At 44.5% G+C, this 21897-nt stretch overlaps 3 protein-coding genes across 3 annotated transcripts in view; 2 read left to right on the top strand and 1 right to left on the bottom strand.

Annotated features, from left to right (window-relative positions):
- Nucleotides 1-1642, top strand: part of LOC106804956 (15-hydroxyprostaglandin dehydrogenase [NAD(+)]-like) — a 3983-nt gene extending 2341 nt beyond the window's left edge. Inside the window, exons 3-5 of the mRNA XM_014806372.1 lie at nucleotides 131-201; nucleotides 476-683; nucleotides 1533-1642. Of these exons, the coding sequence (XP_014661858.1) occupies nucleotides 131-201; nucleotides 476-683; nucleotides 1533-1642 (389 nt within the window). The remainder of the gene's footprint in view (nucleotides 1-130; nucleotides 202-475; nucleotides 684-1532) is intronic.
- Nucleotides 1643-2632: 990 nt separating this feature from the next.
- LOC106804964 (hairy/enhancer-of-split related with YRPW motif protein-like) overlaps nucleotides 2633-21897 on the bottom strand; it is a 21497-nt gene continuing 2232 nt past the window's right edge. Inside the window, exon 2 of the mRNA XM_014806382.1 lies at nucleotides 2633-4743. Coding sequence (XP_014661868.1) covers nucleotides 3708-4739 — 1032 coding nt within the window. The 5' untranslated portion in view covers nucleotides 4740-4743 and the 3' untranslated portion in view covers nucleotides 2633-3707. The remainder of the gene's footprint in view (nucleotides 4744-21897) is intronic.
- LOC106804966 (PHD finger protein 10-like) overlaps nucleotides 5923-21897 on the top strand; it is a gene marked incomplete in the record, with an annotated part of 66296 nt that continues 50321 nt past the window's right edge. Inside the window, 10 exon segments of the mRNA XM_014806383.1 lie at nucleotides 5923-5985; nucleotides 6479-6964; nucleotides 7346-7514; nucleotides 7886-8018; nucleotides 8858-8981; nucleotides 8984-8988; nucleotides 9808-9891; nucleotides 11514-11566; nucleotides 15709-15728; nucleotides 18660-18728. Coding sequence (XP_014661869.1) covers nucleotides 5929-5985; nucleotides 6479-6964; nucleotides 7346-7514; nucleotides 7886-8018; nucleotides 8858-8981; nucleotides 8984-8988; nucleotides 9808-9891; nucleotides 11514-11566; nucleotides 15709-15728; nucleotides 18660-18728 — 1200 coding nt within the window.

Raw genomic sequence — 21897 nt, 5'->3', positions numbered from 1 at the left:
GTTCGGCATATTAGATAGTACCAGGGTACGTTCCGGCAGTACCCCGGGGGACATAGACCCTCTCAGCCTTACTAACAGGGATGAATCGTTACACCGAACTGGTCCTACACGTGTTGTCGTCTGCTCGTAGGGCAGGCTGCTTCCAGTGAAATCAGTCCAGGGCAAAAACACGAAACGAAATACCGCAAATGGTGTAACTATGTATCTGTGTGACGCGTACCGTTTTAAGTATGCTCTCTCGCTCTCTCTCTTTTTTTTTTGCCTGAATTCAAAGGGGGGCCGGAGCCGGGTCGGCCCCCCCACCTAAATCCGCCGCTGAGGGCGACCTCTGTATCAACTCCTTCGTTGGTTTGCTGCCGATGAGTAGAGTAAGCGTTGAGGCAGTGTGGTGCCACCTGTTGGTCAACGTGGTGCCACCTGGTAGTAATTTTGGTGTCCCTATTGGTCAACGTGGCGCCATTGGTGGTCAACGTAGAACCATGTGATGGTCAACATGATGCCTCATGCTGATCAACGTGGGACTACCTGCCACACGTCTACAAGATATTTACGGGAAGGGTTACAGTGTGTTTGTCATGTTCTGCAGACTGCCGTCATCACGGGAACCATGCTGGCGCTGAAGTACATGGGAAAATGTCACGGTTTCGATGGAGGCATCGTCGTCAACGTGTCATCACTTGGAGGTCTTGCTGCAGTCGCCATCTTGTTTCCATCGTAGTGCCGCCTATCTAGTTCACCTACTGTTTAGATTCTAGTTTAAGTAGCTATTGTTTAGTTTCTAATCTATTCATAGATTGTATAGTTTGTATTCTATCTATTGTTTAATATATTATCTAGTTGCCTAGTGTATAGTTTCTTCTCTAATTATCTATTGTTTAATTTCTAGTCTACTTATCCCTTGTTTAATTTCTAATCTATTTAGCTGTTGTTTAGTTTCTAATATATTAATCTATTGTATAGTTTTTAATATAGCTATTTATCTATTGCTTCATTTCTAATCATATTATCTATTCATATATTCATTAGTTCAGAAACCCTAGTTATAGATTTATCTATTATTAAGTCTCAAACAATTGTTGCCATCTTTGCTTTCTAAAATATGCTGCAGTATATATGCATGGATGAGCGATCCGCGTGCCATTACTCATGTATTTTAGCAAACGGGAACTGGGTACGGGGTAGTAGTGGAAAGTAGGGGTGTAGCGGGATGCTGGGGCTGAAGTAAAATGTTTAGATCGGATTTCACTCGCGGGCATACCCCTGCCCATTTTGAGTGCATAAGTTTGGCCGAATGAGGTTAGGTTGGCTAGCAGCCCGACAGGCGACGCGAGCGGCATTCCTATGTACATTATAGCATATGAGAAGGATTGTGGCGGGATGCTGCTAAATATTTGGCAGTTGTTACAGTACACAGCTCTTGCACGTTTCTTTCTCCTGGTGTATACAGGGCTTTCTACAGAGAAGCAGCGAAATAACATGTAAAATTGGCACTTGTGATTTGATAATTGACGTACTACCTTATCCTTTGACAGGACTAACCCCTCTCTGGTACATCCCAGCCTACGCGGGAACCAAGTTTGGCGTCGTCGGATTTTCCCGGTCTATCGCACTGNTATATAGTGAAATTTATATCGCACTATAAACAATTAGCACTAAATGCATGACTCCACGTGCATTACTGCTACGTTACTGCTCTTATTCCTTATGAGTTGCTATATGAGTTGCGCTCATATATAACATCCGACTAATTAAACATAACCAAAACATTGCGCGCCCTTTCTACGATCCTATATGCGCGCCTGCTACGTTTTATTTTTTTCTGCTGCATTTTTAGACCGGAAGTTGTGTGGAAGAGCACGAGTCGGCTGATTGCCGACGACAGTTTGAACGGCGCGTGTCTGCTGATACGACATCATGACGATTCGCCTTTCCGCCTTTTATAAGGAGTCGAAAAGAATGGAATTCTAAAGAGTGGATAAGAATTGAATTCAAAAAGAGGGAAAAAGAACGGAATTTGAAAAGAATTGAAAAGAATGAAATTTAAAAAAATGGAAAGGAATGGAATTCAAAGAAATGGAAGAGTGGAATTCAAAAGAACGGAAAGCAATGGAAATCGAATGAGCTCTCTCTCATTCGAGCGATTGGATTTGGCTTCATGTGAAATAAAGTATTTACCTCAACTGAAGAGTAACTTCGTTTTACAGATGCGCTTTGTGGCAAATACGAGAGCGTAGAATCAATCACTACCAATTAGTTATAATTAAAAATTGATTAACTGAATCAGCGTTTAGGTGTTGTAAATTTGACAGCTGTAATGAAAATGACCAAACCTTCAGGGTGTATATAAGCAGAATGTTTGTATGTGCGCGTACGTGTGTAAGGTATGTTGGGCGCGCGTGCGTGTGTGTGTACACATGTGTGCGTATGTGTAAGCGCGTGCTTGCATGCACGTGCGTGCGTGTGCGTGTGTGTGGTGTGTATACACATACATATGTGTGTGTGTGCGCGCGCACGTGTGTGTCTGTCTGTGTGTGTGTGTGTGTGTGTGTGTGTGTGTGTGTGTGTTGTGTGTGTGTGTTGTGTGTGTGTGTGTGTGTGTGTGTGTGTGTGCGTGCGCGTGTGCGTGGCGTGTGTGTGTGTGTGTGTGTGTGTGTGTGTGTGTGTGTGCGTGCGTGTGTGCGTGTGCGTGCGTGTACGTGTGTGTACCGCACTACTTTCACAAGCTACGGCTGCATTAGAACTACGCGCGCCGAGAATTGATCTTGGTCCATCTAAAACAACCCACAGACATCCGCCGAGTACGCCACTAGTTATGTTATGGAAAAAATCTGATTACAAGTACGACGAATTCGGCTTAGTTCTACTAAATACAAAAGTAAGACCAAGTTAAAAAGTCTGAAGGGCATCTACAACAATCGTGGTTAAAATGTATACGATTCGCAGTTACGATTTCTATGCTCGTGATTTCCATGTGTATCTAACTCGCGATCATTTTGCTCAGAATAATATCAAATCTCAACATCAAATATCAAATAATATTTTATCAAACGTCTATAATACAATTACAATTATGGTACCTTATATATTATATTATTATGGCTGCTTAGTTTTATGTAATGATATATAAATACATGTGATATGAAAACCACGTATAAAGGACAGTCTAACACAGCTATATACACATAGCTTGTCCGTGCTGAAATGCTTATCTTTATTACAAGAAGTCGCTATTACCAGATACAAAAAAAGTACATTAATTTACGACAAACATTCTTTACACCTACTATAATGTTTAAACAGTGACACGATTCTAATTACGATATTCACTAAATGACATACACGTATGACTACACATACCACAAGAATACTTTACTATAAATATATAGTTTGGCTTTCCAACGCATTTCAACATTTCCTAGTAAGAACCATAGAAATATAATACTCGATATTCTATGAAGTGTATTTCTTTGGTAAGAACCTAATCTAATATGCATATAATAATAAAAATTATGCGCTTATAGATTATTTCTCTCGATAGATGGCGCGACAATGTTATATTTAATTAAGGCAATATATATAATCAAGAGCTAATAAATACCTATAATAGTAATAATAATAGGTATTTATTAGCTCTTGATATAATATAATAACGCCTTGACATTTGACTACATAGGGCGATGAAATACACAAGGCCTTTAGAATACACCTCACATGTTTGCATATGCACAATCTTTGGCAGCAGATATCATCTTCGTCTCCAGTTCTGCTATCCGCTCCCTGAGCATCTGATTCTCTTGTTCCAACTCACAGGCGCGCCGGAAAAACTTCTTCTCTCTGTCCTTCTTGTACTCTCTGGATTTCTTTGCCGATTCGTTATTCTTCCTCCTCTTCTCCCAGTAGCCGTCGTCCTTCCTGTCCACGGGCACCATCGTCTTTCTCCGCTTCCGTATGACGTCTCGCGGTTGGTAGTGCGCTATCGTCGTACTGTTCTCTATGTCGCTCGTGTTCAGCCCACTCAGACTCTGCGGAGGCGACGTCTGGAATCGCTGCTTCGCGTCGCCGCCGTAGTATGACGTCATCAGAGCGTCGGCGTGCTCTCCCGTGATGTGTGCGGATGCGACGGAGGGTTCCTGCGGGGGAGGGTAGACGGCGGAGGCGTCGTGCCACGGGGAGAAGTACATCTGCTGATTCGCAGCGTTGTCATGGTTATGCGGCGCGAGCTCGCTCATGGTCATAGATCCCTCGATCAGGTCCTGCCCTCCGTATAAACTCCCGGGGAGCAGAGAGGAAGCCTCGAGTTCCTGAGGGGAACTCTGCACAAGAGGAAGTTGCTGCTGATACTGATTCTGCTGATGCTGATGCTGCTGCTGCTGTTGCTGCTGCTGCTGATGATGGTGGTGGTGGTTGCTTAGCGCGTACTCTTGCGTCAAGCTCGTTGCCATGGCGTGCGTCAGCGGCGTCTGCGCGGCGGTCACGTGACCGATCGGGTTCAGCGTCGCGTAGTTTGCGTCGTCTATGTATGGCGGCGGCGGCGGCAGCAGCGGCGGCATCGGGTCGCAGCGCAGGGCTCTGCATGTGTTACTGCCGCCGTTGCTGTTCCAGCTTCCCTGCTGCGGATCCTCCAGGGAGGTATTGCCGCTGCCGGGCATGCTGCAGGAAGAACAGTCGGAGCCGACGTCGGCGCTCAGCGCGACCAGGTCGTCGTCGGGGAGTCCCTGAAGCCAGCCGCCCGTCTCCATTTACCTGCGAAATACGGTTGCAGTGATGTGATCGATGCACGACGAAATAGTAGGCGCGGAGAGATAAGTGTACCGGAATGCATGATTGAATTGCAATATGTTATAGTATGTAATCAGGGGCGTGTACAGGATTTGTACCAGGGGGGATCTAACTTGCGAGCACGCGAAGGGGGGGGGGGTCTGGGGGCCTTCCCCCACAAACATTTTGAAATTAGACCCCCTTAGATGCGTTTTCTGCGCGAGCAGGGGGGGGGGGCGGGGGGTCCGGCCCCCTGCATGGATCCCCCCCCCCTGTACACGCCCCTGTGTAATAAGTACATATAAAATGTATATAATAAATATATATAATATTATATATATAGGCCTAAATATTATAATGTATTGAATTAGGCCTACTTGGAAATTATAGTATTTTAACAGCTTAACACAATTGCGATCAACAGATTTTTTCTCTGTGAAAAACACTTGTCATTACATGTACTTGTATTTTAATTATATGCAATAAAGATTTAATAATGATGATGATAATAATATTAATATTATTATTATTCTTAATTATAATAAAGCTATTTTAAAGTAGCGGTACGTGTGCGTGTGTACGTGCGTATACGTACGTGTGTATATATTTGAGTGTTTGGAAGGGACTCGGAAAGCAAGAAAGAAGCCAAGGGGAGAAGGAGGGAGCGGGAGGAATTTATAAAGTGAAAATTCCACGTGCCACGTACTCTCACGTACACTCTTTCATTATCACAATTATTTCTTCCTTCGCCATTCTTGTACCCGCCTTCAGCATTTCACATTCTTGCTCCGCAACGTTCTATTCATATCGGTTATCGTACTGCGGAGGGTGTAATTTTGTACCTAACTTCTCAAATCTAATGTTACGTTTCAAACATTCTCGTAAATCCATTAAAATACGGTGATTTTTGTACTCGCCATCATATTTGAGATTTTAGTAAAATCGTCAAGAAAATGCAACGAAATATATTTTTCAAGTAGTTTCTTTGTTAGATTTTTGTCATAAAGAGTTCACTAAATAAAAGAATGAAAATTTAGGAAGAAAAAAATTCGTGATCACAGTGACGACAGTGATGATGCCTATAGGAAAGATGGCCCCGCTCGTCCTTTCCCTTAATTATTAAGTTAGCAGCAACTAAACGTGTCCGTCTACAATAATAAAGCATCAAATATGGCCGATAGCGGTATTGTAGAAACCGAAATTTTACACAACAAAAGCGATCAAAACGTATGTACCACAATTATAACTTAGTAATTGCAGTTTTTGAAAAGCCATGAATATTATTAGGTAGAATTAAAGAGCTAGTGTGGTGATAATGAGTAGTTTATGTATACGGACAGTGAACTTGGCCCATCATTCGTATGTGCTCGGAAATAACATTGCACTTTTGTAGTACTGTACACAACATAGTACAGTTGTACTAACTACTGACATAGTAATCAATAACGTTACGTGTGATTAACTACGTTGCTGACGTAATTACATTCTCAAGAATACGCATCTATTAATTAACGGACGTAAACAAGGGTACACATGTGCAGTAGTTTACTAGGTGTGATAACATTAACAACAGTCAACAGTGTTTCGATTGTACACAGTGAAAGTATTGGCACTATGACTACTACAAGTACTACTCTCACGTAAAGAGATCAACCAGATAACAACAAAAACAATGCAATAGTAATGATGCTCATGGTTCATCAACTAAACTTCGTTTCAGGAGTGCGTAATGTCTGACGTAACAGCCGGCGAAATTCCAGATGACTCCATCCCGGAGACGATGTCGTGTCCTCCGGCCGTGGAAATGCCCGACGATTTACAGGCGCCGGACTCTCTAAATCCCGAGACGGCCGGCATGGTGGAGAACTTGACGTGCGTTCAGTCTGCGCTTCTCAACTCCATGCACGCGCACGAACCCGAACACGCGTTTGACAGCGACCCTGGCAAGACGCCGTATGACGAGAGTTCGTTCCCACAGAAAGATGTCACCGAGCGCGCGGAAACATCGGAGAGCGCCACCTATCGAGAACAATTGATACCCGAGATCTCCGACGATGTGCAGTTCGAAGGGGGTACCACCTACGCAGACGTGGCCGTGGAGAATTTGATGGGCACGGGCGATATTGCGCAGACGGTACTAGCGCCGGAAGACGACGTATCCATATCGAGCGTGTTATTTGAGATGGATCCCTCCTCGAGAATTACCGTGAGTGAGCCAAAATAAATTCAAAATCCCTTTAAACATTGTATTCCGGGAAAGTTTGTTCATGTAGCGCCGTCCTTGAAGATGTTGCAGTGTGACTCGGAACGTCTTGTTAGAATAAACTTCATTCAGATAGCGGTGCATGTAGATTTTATCTCCTATACTAAGCAAGAATCTGTTGAAAAATCTTTGGTGATTCCACTTTAATATATCGGATCAATTGACTGATCCTGTTTGTTACATGATGGCGCATTTGTGTAACCCAGTTTGCTCCCATGTGCGACCATTGCAGCATACGAACAACGTATGATGTGAACGATAAAGAAATCTACGTTGATGTCGGGAGCTAAGACGCGTAACACGTAGATGGTTCTTATTTTTCAGAATTTGCAAGAGCTGCCAGAGGCAGACGAAGGCACGGCAGCGATGCAGCTTTCCACCGCGGACGTGTCGAACCCCGCGGACCAGAGTCTGGAAGCCGGCGAAGAGTCGTTGATGATGTACGACAGTTCGTATCTCCAGTCGAGCAAAACCAACCTGAGCGACGCGGGTGGTGAGTACGGCAGCCGTACATCGGCCGGAGAATGCGTATTTATCCATGGCAGTGCCAACAAGACCTGTGGGATCCCTCCTTACTTGCGATGGTGCCCGTGAAAATTGGCACTAAGCAGCTAGCCGATTTGAAACATGACGTAGATATAATACGATTTTGCTAAAACGAATTGCTGCTCTTCTTGTTTAATATAAAAAGTGAATAAAAAATAAACAATAAAACAATTAATAATTAATAATAGTAACCCTATATAATATAAAATATATATGGAACAGTTTTGTCCGATCCGGCACATCATCTATCGCCCGTGATTTCTGACCTCGATTGAGATTCGGCACGTGACTCAGGGAAACTATTTTTTCCCTGACCAGCTTCAATAGAGAAGCCCGTGATTCCCGTACTGGAAGGATACGAGGACCAGGAAGATTCCCAGTCGTCGTTCTCCTCACAGAAGTCGCGACGATCAGCGAAACCCGTTGACGAGGACAGCGTCCTGTCTGTTGGGTAATGTGGCGCCATCTGCCGAGCTTAGAACTAGGCTAACGACTCTAACGTTCATTTACACATTTTTTGTGAGGTTACAGAGTAGTGTTGTCACGGAAACAGTACGTGGTTGGACCTCGTTATTCAAGTCGTCACAAAGCAGCAGGCAAGCTTATGGTAATCAGTGACGTAATGTAAAATAAAATAAATGTGGTACAAACAATATACACAGAATCTTTTCTCTAGTATTATACTGATGTGAAACCCCTAATAACAAAATGTAAGTTTGCAATATCCGGGTGCAATGCAGTTTGTTTATAACTATAATTACAATTAAATTTAAAACGATAATATTTAAGTGCGAGAATATTGCCATAACTGAATTGCAATATTATTATTCGTGGATTTGTCTCTCAGTCGCATAAAAATAAAATATGTGTCAACGCGGCGTTTCATGGCCGGTGATTATGTAAAGGTTAGTTGAGCCAGTATTGTACTATCATGTCATGTCAATTTTCGGCGATACAGCGACATTCTCTGTTTGCCGTAATGTAACGCTTAAGCTGCTTTACGTGCTAGCGTGCGCTTAATTAGCCACTACTCTGTCACTTAGTCGCTCAGTAAGACTAACTTACTGCGCAGTCGACCACTCGGTTGTCCACGTACATTTGGAACGCATTACTCCGCCTCGTGCGGACGCACGAATTACCTCGATCAGATTCGCCTGTCACGAGCGAGCAACGCGCCAACCGTGACAGGTTAGTGAGGGGGAGGGAAGAGGCGCGGCGGCGGGGAGCGAGTGAGCAAGCGCGCGAGCGAGAGAGAGCGATGACGTAATGGGATTTGTGGGTTTTCGGCAGGCACGCGACGTTCCCCGTGGAGAAGCTGTTCGAGTATCAGTGGCCGCGCACAAAGTCCGGAGAGCGCTACTTCCTGCAGGAGCAGATCAGCGAGTATCTGGCCGTGAAGTCATTCAAGCGCAAGTACCCCGGTACGAGCGTCCCTTTGTTCCTCCGTTCGTCTGTCATTCTGTCTGTTCCTTTGCTTGTCGCTTTGTCTGTCCATCCGTTCTTTTGTTTATTCGTTTGTTTGTCTGTCTGTCTGTGCGTCTGTTCATCCGTTCTTTTGCTTGTCTGTTTGTCTGTTCATTCATTTATTTGTCGGTCAAGTCCGTTTGTTCGTTTATGTGTCTGTTTGTCTGTTCATTTGTTTATCTTTCTCTTTGCCTGTTCATCTGTTCCTTTGTTTGTTTGCATGTCTTGTTTATTTATCTGTACGTGAGTGAGTGAGTGAGCGAGTGAGTGAGTAAGCGAGTAAGTACGTGCATGCATTCCTGTGTAAATTTGTTCGTGCGTTCGTTTGCTTGTGCATTCGTTCGTTTACAAGTCTCCACCCTCGCAGGTTTTGCTGAGTTTTTTCTTTCAAGTTTCGAGTTCATTCCTTCACATGTCTTGACCCTATACTGAACATTTTTTTTTCTCCAATGCACCGCCATAAATTCCTGTTAGTCCGATAGACGCAGCGGGCATCCCTAATTCCTCAGAAGCAAAAACGTTGCCAACAAACCACTTCCAAACCGTTTAAGGCACTGCTTCCACTTTGAAAATATCCAGTGTAAAAGTAGTGAGTTAGAAATACGTACGATGCACTCTCGTGTGCAGACAGTAGAGTCGTCTTGTAATGAATCATGACGTCTAGAAATCTTTAACGAAGACCACGTGTTTTCCGTTTCCATGCCGCCAACTTGGTAAGAACGAATCGTGGCGTCGGGGGATCTTTAACGAATGCGGTGCGTTTCACGTTTTTTCAGACTTGACACGACACGCGGTGGACATACAGGAGAGAAGATTTCTGCTGGAGCATGGCGTAGTAACGGAGTTGGAGTGCGACCTTGGTAATTACCCTTGTTAATGAAAATTAATTTTATTTCATTGTACGTTTCTCTTAGATTACAATATCTGCATCTCTGAGAGTTAAACGCTATTACTGCACTCAACAACATGCCAATGTCAACCGCTACCGACTTAACGACGTAAAGTTTTGCCTTACATAAGCTTGTTGGAAAGAGAGTTGCCGCGATTTTCCTCACGTACTAGTTTCAATAGCTGATCAGGTAGCATTGGCTTAGCTGAGGTACACTAGTTCAGGGGCTTGAGATAGTGCGTTTAGCTATAAAAAACTAGAGTAACGCTAAGCTTAGGCCGAGGTAACTGCAGCATTAGCATGAGTCGGGCGCTACGATCAAGCTGTTAGGTAGGGCATTAGCTTAGGCTAGAGTAACTCTAGCTAGCTGAGGTGCACGCTAGCATTAGCTGAGGTACGCACTCTACTTGCTGAGGTAACTCTAGCTTAGCTGAGGTCACGCTAGCTTAGCTGAGGTAGCATTAGCTTAGCTGAGGTAGCATTAGCTTAGCTGAGGTAACTCTAGCTTAGCCGAGGTCATGCTAGCTTAGCTGAGGTAGCATTAGCTTAGCTGAGGTAACGCTAGCTCAGCTGAGGTAACATTAGCTTAGCTGAGGTAACTCTAGCTTAGCTGAGGCCTCAGCGGCCTAAGCTATAGCCTGAGGTAAACTGCTAGGACTTGAGCACTGGAGGTAACTCTAGCTTAGCTGAGGTAGCACTAGCTTAGCTGAGGTAGCACTAGCTTAGCTGAGGTAACTCTAGCTTAGCTGAGGTCACGCTAGCTTAGCTGAGGTAGCATTAGCTTAGCTGAGATAGCACTAGCGCTAGCCGAGGTAGCATAGCTAGCTGAGATGAACCGCTAGCTTAGTCTGAGTTAACTATTAGCGTTAAGCCGTAGGTAACTCTTAAGCTAGCTGGAGGTCACGCTAGCTTAGGCTGAGTTTAACTCTAAGCTGTAGCCTGAGGTACTGCTATGCTTAGGGCTGAGATAGCAGGCTAGCTTAGCCGAAGGGTATCCCCCCGCCCCACCCCCGCCCCCACCCCGCCACACCCCCACAAAACCCCCAACACACCCCCCAGCCCACCCTGCCCCCCCCCCCCCTCCCAGAACCCCCCCCGGAATTTAGGCTTAGCTGAGGTAACTCTAGCTTAGCTGAGGTAACTCTAGCTTAGCTGAGGTAACTCTAGCTTAGCTGAGGTAACACTAGCTTAGGGCTGACGATAGGGCACTAGCTTAGGTGGGCTGAGATTAAACTCTAGCTTAGGCTGAGGTAGCAATTTGGCGTTAGGCTGGAGGTAACTCTAGCGTATAGCTTGAGATAGCCACCTGCTTTAGGGCTGAGGCTATAGCGGGCTAGCTAGGCTGAGGTAAGCTGCTAGACTTTAGACTGAGGTAGCGCTAGCTTAGCTGAGGTAACTCTAGCTTAGCTGAGGTGGCGCTAGCTTAGCTGAGGTAGCGCTAGCTTAGCTGAGTTCAGCTCTGTGGACTGCGCCAGAGTCGGCCGCTAAGACGTGTGAGCGGGCCAGTTGTAAGACTCAGCGCGCGTTTTAGGGCGCTACGAACTCCTGGCAGGCTTGCGGCACAAAGTATGTGTTGAACTATTCCGCACGCAGGAATCTCAGGGCTCGTCGGCAGCGAGAGATCGCTAGATCTGATGGGCAGAAAGATTACGCCGCCTCAGTACGGCATGGTGAGATAGTGTAAGATAGCCCATCATAGTACCTGGTGAGCTAGTGTAAAATTATACCTCTCAAGTACCTGTGAAGTAGTGTAAAATTATACTCTCAAGTACCTGGTGAGTAGTGTAAACGTAAGAGCTTGTATGTCTACAAAATACATTTACTTTGGACACACTCACACAGACGGAAGTACAGCCCATGTGAGCGCCATCAAAATTTTTACAGTAGCTAATAATTATTACATAATTTTTTGCTTTTCCCACGCAAAAAGTGTCTGCTAGTTGTTAAGGCTATTGAGTACGCATGAATGGGCTGCTAGATTGCATCTCAGATGCTTATAAGTTTTACAAAAATAGTTCTGGCCGCCCAAGACCGCATAGAAAGTCCAGACTATGTGTACAGACTAGACAGTCTGTCCTCATGCCTGTCAAAGTGGAAGGGTCGTAGTTAACGCAGGCTACCATATAACAACGATGTGGCGTTTCCTTAATTGTAGCCCCGGGCCAGTAAGAAGCATAAACAGTCCATCCGAACGAGAAGGAAGGAAAAACGATGAGGATTATGATTAATGGACCCATCGAATAATGAACTAATAAACATAAGGAAGAACATGAATATGCTGTTTTATTACTGTAATTTGGCTCGCAAAAATTTGGAGGGCCTACAGCTTTGCTGGCGGCCTGCAGGCTTTTAGACGCTATAGGCCCTGCAGGCCTACTAGCTTTCTGCTCAGTGGCAAACACATGCTGGTGAGCTAGTGTAAGTTATCCCGCCATCAAGTACGCTGGTGAGTAGTGTATAGATTACCGCTCATCTGTACGCTAGGTGAGTAAGTGTAAAGATTCATACTGCTCATGTACACCTGGTGAGTAGTGTAAGATTACCCCTCTCATGTTAGCCTGGTGAGTAGTGTAAGATTACCCTCTCAAGTACGCTTGGTGAGTAGTGTAAGAGATTATAACTCGCTCAATGTACTGGTGAGCTAGTGTAGAGATTATAGCTGCTCATGTACTCTGGTGAGTAGTGTAAGATTACCCACGTTCATGTACCTGGTGAGTTAGTGTAAGAATTAGCCCCCTCATGTCGCATGGTGAAGTAGTGTAACGATTACCCCCTCAAGTACCTAGGTGAGTAGTGTAAGATACCCTCTCATGTACCTGGTGAGTAGTGTAAGATTACCCTCTCATTGTACGCTGGTGAGTAGTAGTAAGTATTAACCTTCATGTAGCCTGTGAGTAAGTGTAACGATTACCCATCATCTACATAATTCAGTACCCTCTCGTTGAGTAGTATGTACCAGATTACCACGCTCATGTAGCCTGGTGAGTAGTGTAAGATACCCCCCGGCCCCCCCCACTCATGTAGCCTGGTAAGTATGTAAAAATTATACCTCATGTACCTGTGAGTAGTGTAAAATATACACTCGTCATGACCTGGTGAGTAGTGTAAAATTACACCTGACATGTACCTGGTGAGTAGTGTGAAAGATTAGCACTGGCCTCATGTAACCTGGTGAGTAGTGTAAGATTACACTCTCCAGTAGCCTGTGAGTAGTGTAAGATTACCTGCCTCAGTGTACCTGGTGAGTAGTGTAGTATACGCTCATGTACTGGATGGTAAGATCCCGCTCATGTATCTGGTGAGTAGTGTAAGATTCACGCCCTCAAATAGCCTGGTGAGTAAGTGTAAGATTACCACTGCCTCATGTACGCTGGTGAGTAGTGCTCACAGGTTATACTCTCAGTACCTGGTGAGTAGTGTAAGGATTACAACTCTCATGTAGCCTGGTGAGTAGTGTAAAGATTACCTGCTCGCATGTACGCTGTGAGTAGTGATAAGCATTACACTGCTCATGTACCTGGTGAGTAGCTGTAAGATTTACACCTGCTCATGTACTGTGAGTAGTGTCAGATTACCGCCTCATGTACCGCATGGTGAGTAGTGTAAGATTATACTCTCATGTACCTGGTGAGTACGTTAAGGTTCATACTCTGCATGTACCTGTGAGTAAGTGTAAGATTACGCTCTCATGTACGCCTGGTGAGTATGTAAGAGTTAGCCCCTCTCATGTACCTGTGAGTAGTGTAAAGATTAGCAGCTCATCATGTAGCTAGGTGAGTAGTGTAAGGTTTATAGCTGCTCATGTAACTGGTGAGTAGTGTAAGATTAAACCCCTCTGTCATGTACCTCGGTGAGTAGTGTAAGATTACGCCTCTCATGTATGCTGGTGAGGTAGTGTAAGAATTACACTGCTCAAATGTACCTGGTGAGGTAGTGTTTTAAGGGTTATACTCTCCATGTAGCCTGCTGAGTAGTGTAAAGGATTAGCCCTCTCACTGTACCTGGTGAGTAGTGAAGATTTAGCACTCTCATGTACTCGTGAGTAAGTGAAGATTACACTCCTCATGTATACTGGTGAGTATGTATAGATATACTCTGACATGCTACGGGCTGGTGAGAGTGTAAGATTATACTCTCATGTACGCTAGTGAGTCGTGTAAGATTACCCGCTGACTATGTACTGGCTGGTAGTGTTAAGATTATACTCCTCATGTACGCTGTGAGGTGAAGTGTAAGTTACACTCTGCAAGTACGTGTGAGTAGTGTAAGATTATACTGCTGCATGTAAGGCCTGTGAGTAGTGTAAGATTAGCCCCCATTCATGTACTGGTGGTAGTGTAAGGGATTACAGCTCTGCATGAGGCTGTGAGTCAGTGTAAGATTATACTCCTGCAATGATACTGGTGAGTAGTGTAAGCATTAATACTCCCCCTCATGTGAGCGCTGGTGATTAGTGTAAGATACCCTCTCATGTACCAGTGAGTATGCGTAAGATTACCCCCCTCATGTACGCATGTTAGAGTCAGTGTAAATTACACTCTGCAATGTACCTGCGTGAGTAGTGTAGGGATACGGTCTCTGCATGATATCTGTGAGTAGCTGTAAGATTAACGCGCTGCTGCAAGGTACCTGGCGGTGAGTAGTGCTAAGATATATACTGCTCAATGTACGCTGCGTGAGTAGTGTACGATTACACTCTCATGTACGCGTGGTGAGTATGTAAGATTAATACTCTCATGTACCTGTGAGTAGTGTAAGATTATAGCTCTCAATGTATAGCGGCTGGTGAGTAGTGTAAGTATTATCACCTCTCATGCTCACTGGTGAGTCTAGTGTAAGATTACCCTCCTCATGACACGCTGGTGAGTGAGTGTTAAGATACCGACTCAAAATGTACCTGCGTGAGTAGTGTCCAAGATTACCCTCTCATGTACCTGGTGAGTAGTGTAAGATTACCCTCTCAATGTACGCTGTGAGTAGTGTAAGATACCGCTGCTCATGTACCTGGTGAAGTATGTTTGTTTTCTTGTTCGTAGTGTGTTGTCCTTCTTGCGTCTGCTCGTAGATTACGGCCCCTCATGTATCCTGTGAGGTAGTGTGAAGATTATAGCTCCTCATGTAGGCCTAGTGAAGTAGTGTAAGACTTACCCTCTCATGTACTGGTGAGTAGTGTACAGATTTATAGGCTCTCAGTGGTACTGGTGAGTAGTGTAAGATTACGCCTGCTCAATGTAGACGTGGCATGGTGAGTAGTGTAAGATTACCGCTCATGTAGCGCTGGTGAGTAGTGGTAATGATTACCGCCTCTCTCATGTAGGTCCTGGTGAGTAGTGTAAGAATGTACCTCTCATGTACCTGGTGAGTAGGTGTAAGATTACCCTCGTCATGTAACCATGGTGAGTAGTGTAAGATTACGCCCCTCATGTAGTCCCTGGGTGAGTGTGTATAAGATTATACTGCTCATTACCTGGTGAGTAGTGCTAAGATTATACTCTCATGTACGCTGGTGAGTAAGTGGTAAAAATTAACCGCTCTCATGTACCGTGGTAGTAGTGTAAGATTCACCCCTCTCATCGTACCTGGTGAGTAGTGTAGATTACACTCTCATGTTAATGCCCTAGGTCGAGTAGTGTACAGATTACGCCCTCTCATAGTCGACTGGTGAGTAGTGTAAAATTACCCTCTCAAGTACCTGGTGAAGTAAAGTGTATAAATTACCCCCTCATGCAATGTACGGGCTGTGAATAGTGTAAGATTACCCTCTCATGTACCTGGTGAGTAGTGTAAAATTACCCCCTCAAGTACCTGGTGAATAGTGTAAAATTACCCCCTCATGTACCTGGTGAGTAGTGTAAGATTACCTTCTCATGTACCAGGTGAATAGTGTAAGATTACCGCTACTCATGTAGGCCAGGTAGAGTAGTTAAGATTATACATCTCATGTAGCCTGGTTGAATAGTGTAAGATTATAGTCTGGCATTACGCTGGTGAGTAGTGTAAGATTATACCTCATGTACCTGGGAGTAGTGTAAGATTAAGCCCTGCTCATGTATCTTGGTGAGTAGTGTAAAGATTGACGCTCTCATGTAAGGCCTGTGAGTAGTCGTAAATTATCCCGCCTCATGTACCCTGGTGAGTAGTGTAAAGATTATACTGCTCAGTACTGTGGGGTGAGTAGTGTAAGATTCATACTAGCTCAATGTACGCTGTGAGTTAAGTGTAATGAATATACCGCCTCATGTACCTGGTGAGTAGCTGTAAGATTATACTCTCATGTACACTGGTGGAGTAGTGTAAGATTATACACTGCTCCCAGTACTCGTGAGTTAGTGTAAAATTATAGCTCTCATGTACGCCTGGTGAGTAGTGTAATGATTACGGCGTCCTCATGTACGGCTGGTGAGTAGTGTAAGATTTATACTGCTCAAATTTGTACCTGGTGAGTAGTGCTAAGAATTACAGCCTCAGTGTACCTGTGACTGTATGTGTAGAGATACCGCCTCATGCTAGCCTGGTGAGTAGTGTAAGATTACACGGCCTCATGTAGCGGCTGTGAGTAGTGTAAGATTATACCTCATGTATCTGTGAGTATGTAAGACTTTACTCGGCTCATGTGCCTGGGTGACCTAGTGTACAGATTACCGCTCTCATGTAGCTGGTGAGTAGTGAAGATTATACTCTCAATGAGTACGGGGCTGTGAGTAGTGTAGAGATTACGCTGCTCATGTACCTGGTGAGTAGTGTAACGATTATAGCTCTCATGTACTGGTGAGTAGTGTAAGGTTATACTCTGCATGTACGCTGGTGACGTAGTGCGTAAGATTACTCACTGCTACTCAATGTAGCGCCTGTGAGCCATAGTGTAAGATTACCGCTCTCATGTAGCGCTGGTGAGTAGTGCGTAAGATTACCTCTCATGTACCGTGGTGAGTAGTGTAGATTACCGCCTCAGTACGGCTGGTGAGTAGTTGTAAGATTAGCCCTCTATGTACGCTGGTGAGTAGTGATGTAAGATTATAGCTCTCGATATAGCCTGGTGAGTAGTGTAAGGTATACATCTCATGTACCTGGTGAGTAGTGTGAAGGTTATACTCCCCATGTACCTGGGAGTAGTGTCAAGGATTACACCCTCATGTACCTGGTGAAAGTAGTGTAAGATTACGCATCTCATGTACGCTGATGAGTAAGTGTAAGATTATACTCCTACCATGTAGCCTGGTGAGTAGTGTAAAAATTAAGCGCCCTCATTGTACCTGGTGGTCGTGTATAGATTACGCCTCCTCATGTATCTGTGTGAGATAGTGTAAAGATTAGCCCTCTCGATGTACCTAGTGAGTAAGTGTTAAGATTATAACTCTCATGTAGCCTCTGGTGAGTAGTGTTAAGAATACGCCTAGCTCAATGTAGCCTGTGAGTATGTGTAAGATTACCCATCATGTACCTAGGTGGATAGTAGTAAAAGATTATACATCTTCATGTACCCTAGGTGCAGTAGTGTAAGATTACCCTCTCATGTACCTGGTGAGTAGTGTAAGATTACCCTCTCATGTACCTGGTGAGTAGTGTAAGATTATACTCTCATGTACCTGGTGAGTAGTGTAAGATTACACTCTCATGTACCTGGTGAGTAGTGTAAGATTATACTCTCATGTACCTGGTGAGTAGTGTAAGATTACCCTCTCATGTATCTGGTTAGTAGCGTGCGTTGCATCAGTTTGTGGTAACTGTTACAATGTTTAGGCCTACTGTTTCTAACAGCTACTCTAGAACGACATCGATTTATCCTAAAATATAGCTACTACAAATGTAAGTGCATCCTGAAATCCAATGAACTAGATCCGATTAAAAACGAACAGCTGCGACGATCTTTGCGTGGGAGCGAACACCCCGCAGTGATTGTCTGCTTACTTTACGTGGATTAATTTAGTGGTGGTTATCTCCCACTGATTTTCCCCAAGCTGACCTGAGCTGATTCTATCAGGGTTTACATGCACTCGGCACTCCCGTTGTGCAGTAATATTTATAGGACGCCAAGAGTTGAACGTTCTTTTGTTGGGGCCAACAAGGTTGCCTCATGTCAGATTCCCAGTCGAAATTTGCCAATATCAATATCAAAATTGTTTTGGATTGTCAGTGAATTCTTAGCTAGTTTGGAAAAAGTGGCCCCTTATGTTGAAATAGACTGGTGAATTTCTCTGATTTCGTCGTACATACGTGTGACTAGCAAAGTCATTTTGGATTAACAGTATATTCTAACTGCAGGTGGAAGGGGAGGCACTCATGTTAAAACAGACCGGTAAGGCCACAATTAAAAAAATCTTTATTTGCCCTCTCCTTACCCAGGCTGAAAAATTTGGGTAGGTAGGTAGGCTTTTTCTCTTTTTTTGAGGGGGATCTTTTTACAAATTCAGCATAGTGTCTACATGCTCAGGTGTGCTTGTGTGGAAATACCTTTTATGTTGAATGCTTTGTTCTGCTTGGTACATATAATGTATTGCCTACAGATTTATATAATGTACAGTGATACAATTTGTAAAAAAAAAAAAGAGTGGGAAAGATCAATACAATTTTTTGAGTCGGCCCCTTTTTGGCAGGTCGGTCGGGTGAGGGTGAACAAACAATGTTTTTATTATGGCCTAAAATGCTCCGATCTCATCACATCTACACAGCGTGTCAAGCAATTTGTTTTACCAACTTTATTGTGTTATTTGCGATACCAGTGGATTCTTCTGCTTGCAGGAGTACACAAAGGTGCTAGCGGACAGGGAACGAGAGAAGATCAACAACCGGAATAAGGAATACGGAGCCGTAAGTCAGCGTTCTCTCTCTCTATCTCTCTCGCTCACTCTCTCCCCCTCTCTCTCTATCCATTATCTCTCTCTCTCTCTCACTCTCCATATTCCCCCACTGTCTCTCTTTGTCTCTCTCCATTATACTAAAGAAACCTACCAAATGGATACCTATTTATATTAGTATATTTGCCAACTGTAATTTCAACATGATCTCGTATTGTGGCTCTGTTCTTCCAAACATGCCAATAATATATAATACTTCCCTGCCCAATATATGAACTGTCCCTGCCCTTCCCGGCACTGTATTTAACAGTGTAATTATAAGTACTCAGTATGTGTATGTACGTTATATTTATGCATGGGTCACCCATAACATTGTGCAGCAAGTCTGCCTTTCTAGGTTCACAGATTTATACATTAGACAATGCTACTAGTAAATTAGACAGCTGCAATAGTTTCTTTAATAAGTGGTTATAATTAGGAGTAATATCCTTTACATATTACCTTACATAAGTTTAAATATTATATATTAGACCTGTTAAAAATAATATATTATTATTCAATACCTCCGCAGTAACGACTCATAAAATTACTAGCATGGTTAAAAAAATGTTGCAACATAAAATAATAAAATAAAATATATATATATATATTTATATATTATATATAATGGTATAGGGTAATAGTTATGCATAACTTACATACGGCTGACACGGTAGGGTTTATCTACGCAATGCGACTAGCCTAACTTCATTCACTAACGCCCGTGGCGTACACATCAATAGCCTTTCTAAGAAGTGGATCCGAAAAGGCGGCTTTCAGCCTTGCAGTGAGCCTGCATGACTGGCACTGGTCACCCGCCCATTCACAGGTTAAACACTCGCCCTGCTTGTCGGGAGGGTGCTTGATTGTATTGTATTGTCCCCGCGGAACAATAGAGCCAATTCTAAACACTAGTGGCTGTTATCTATCACGTATCTCTCCTCCCCTGCGTGTGCATCCCTTTCAGAGAGGCGCGGGTTGTTTCTAAACAGTGTCTGGATTAGTAGCTGTTATCTCTCTTTTGCATCTTCTCCCTCCCCGTGTGTGCTCATCCTTTTCTACTGTCCCTTCAAGCCGTGTCTAAGCAGTGACTCCACTAGTGCCCTCCTATCTATCTTGCATCTTGCCTCCCCGTGTCTTTCTTCCTTTCACTAGACTTCGCTCGTGCCCTCCTTATCTATCTTGTATCTTACTTCCAGCATGTCTTCCTTTCACTGTCTCTTCTGACTGTGTGTAAACATTGACTCCTCCAGTGGCCCTTATCCACCCTGTATCTTGCCTACCGCGTGTCTTCCTTTCTTTCACTTGACTTCGCTCGTGACCCCTTGTCTATCTTGTATCGTGCCTACTCCGTGCCTTCTTTTCTTTATCTTGACTTTGCTCGTGCCCTCCTATCTTTCTTATATCTTGCCTTCCCTGCGTCTTTCTTTCACTTGAATTTGCGCGTGGTCCTCTATCTATCTTGTATCATCTTTCATCCCCACGTCTTCTTTGCTTTCACTGTCCTTCTGTGAGCATCTGCTTTCGAGCGACGTCCGCACCGACACCGCACAAATGCACAGCGGCCTCCGCAACTCGTCACCTGTCTGGCCAATTTAATGCCATTATGCGCTCGCTTAGAATTCGTCACCTCCACGCGTTCTTCGCCGGCCCATCCCGCGTGCGGTCGTTGATGGACCGGTGTTCGCTTAATGCCCCAGCTTTACTGTGGGGCTGGAGTGGGCGTGTGTAGGGGAGGGGTGTCATTGGAACTACTTGTAAGTGGAAACGGCACTACAATACGGTGATTTCTTTCCGATCACGCTAGCTTGATGGGTGGATTGTAGGAGACACTGACCTGCATAGCAACAGTTAGTAGCCTATAATACTCGCGCGTACGCGTTCACAAGTGTACGTGGATGTAGTGAGAGTGTACTGTAAGCATTTCTTGGTGCGTTTCGCTATGCGTCTGTTATTGGGCGACTTTCGTTCGTGGGCACTACGCAATTTCAGACTTATGCTTATTCATTAGAATGTATTATCAGTCGTTCGCTTATGTTAGTAATGTTTAGGGTAGTGAAGTATTAGTTGTTAGTAGAGATTAATAGTGGGAAGTGTGTAGTTTATTGATGAAAAACTTTCCCAACCAAGAACAATTACTGGTACTATTAGAAGTCGTTGTCTATCAAATGCATGGATCCCATTCGATATAACATTGTTTATAATTCATGAAAACTCAATATAAGTGAATTATAATCAGCCAAAGATAAAGTATTAGCTCAAGCTAATATTTGAAATAAGTTGAATTCATCTGATTTCATGAAAATTTAATTGAGTAATTTTATTTCACGATAAGGCGAAATATGTTGACCTGTCAACAAGCCTTGAGTTGATGTTGACGAGTTGGGTCTAGCTGTCTGTCTTTGTGCTGAATGATTGAATCGACTATGCCTAACATGAAGCAGCCTCTCTCGTCTCTTAGAAAGCACAACCACTCCAGTGATTACGTTCCCCCCTTCCCTTACGTCATTGTGACTTGGCAGTGTCACCGATTCCATTATCTACATCCAGTTGTCACTCTGCATGTTATCGCGGCATCGCTGCCCACCCTCGCGAGGCGCCCGTCAAGCCAGCGAGAGCACGGAGGGACGTGCGGCACCTCTCTCCTTCCCCCGGGGGGGGGCCCGCTCTCGTCACACGACCCCCCCGTGTCGTGAGCCGTTGCTGTGTCACCTGCCCCGCCACCAGGTGGCATTGTGCGCTCGTCGTGTCGTCGCGTTTCGGCCCTGCCCCCCGCGAGATCGCGCGAAAGGCGCGCGCGGATAAGCGCCAAACGATAGCTAATCGAAACATAAAGGCGCGGCTACCTTCCAGCAGCGGCAGCGGTCTCCGCGGCGACGGCGGTGCGACGCTATCTGATTCTCCTTTTTTCTCCGCCGGTCGTTAGCCGTCGGAATACGTTTAGTGGCGAGCGACAGAGCAGGGGTTGTTTGGTGCGATAATTGCATGATTGGCGGGCCCACGCGACCTCGTGACGTTACGACGGGGCGTAATGACACGAGAGCTGTCAGTCATCTATGGGGTGTACATGTGTGTATGTGTGTGTGTGCGTGTATGTGTGTGTGTGTGTGTGTGTGTGTGTGTGTGTGTGTGTGTGTGTGGTG

The sequence above is a fragment of the Priapulus caudatus genome, unplaced genomic scaffold (genome assembly GCF_000485595.1).
Source record: "Priapulus caudatus unplaced genomic scaffold, Priapulus_caudatus-5.0.1 Scaffold94, whole genome shotgun sequence".
Classification (NCBI taxonomy): Eukaryota; Metazoa; Priapulida; class Priapulimorpha; order Priapulimorphida; family Priapulidae; genus Priapulus; species Priapulus caudatus.
Note: the sequence above shows the minus strand (reverse complement) of the source record. Positions and strands in the feature narration are given on the sequence as shown.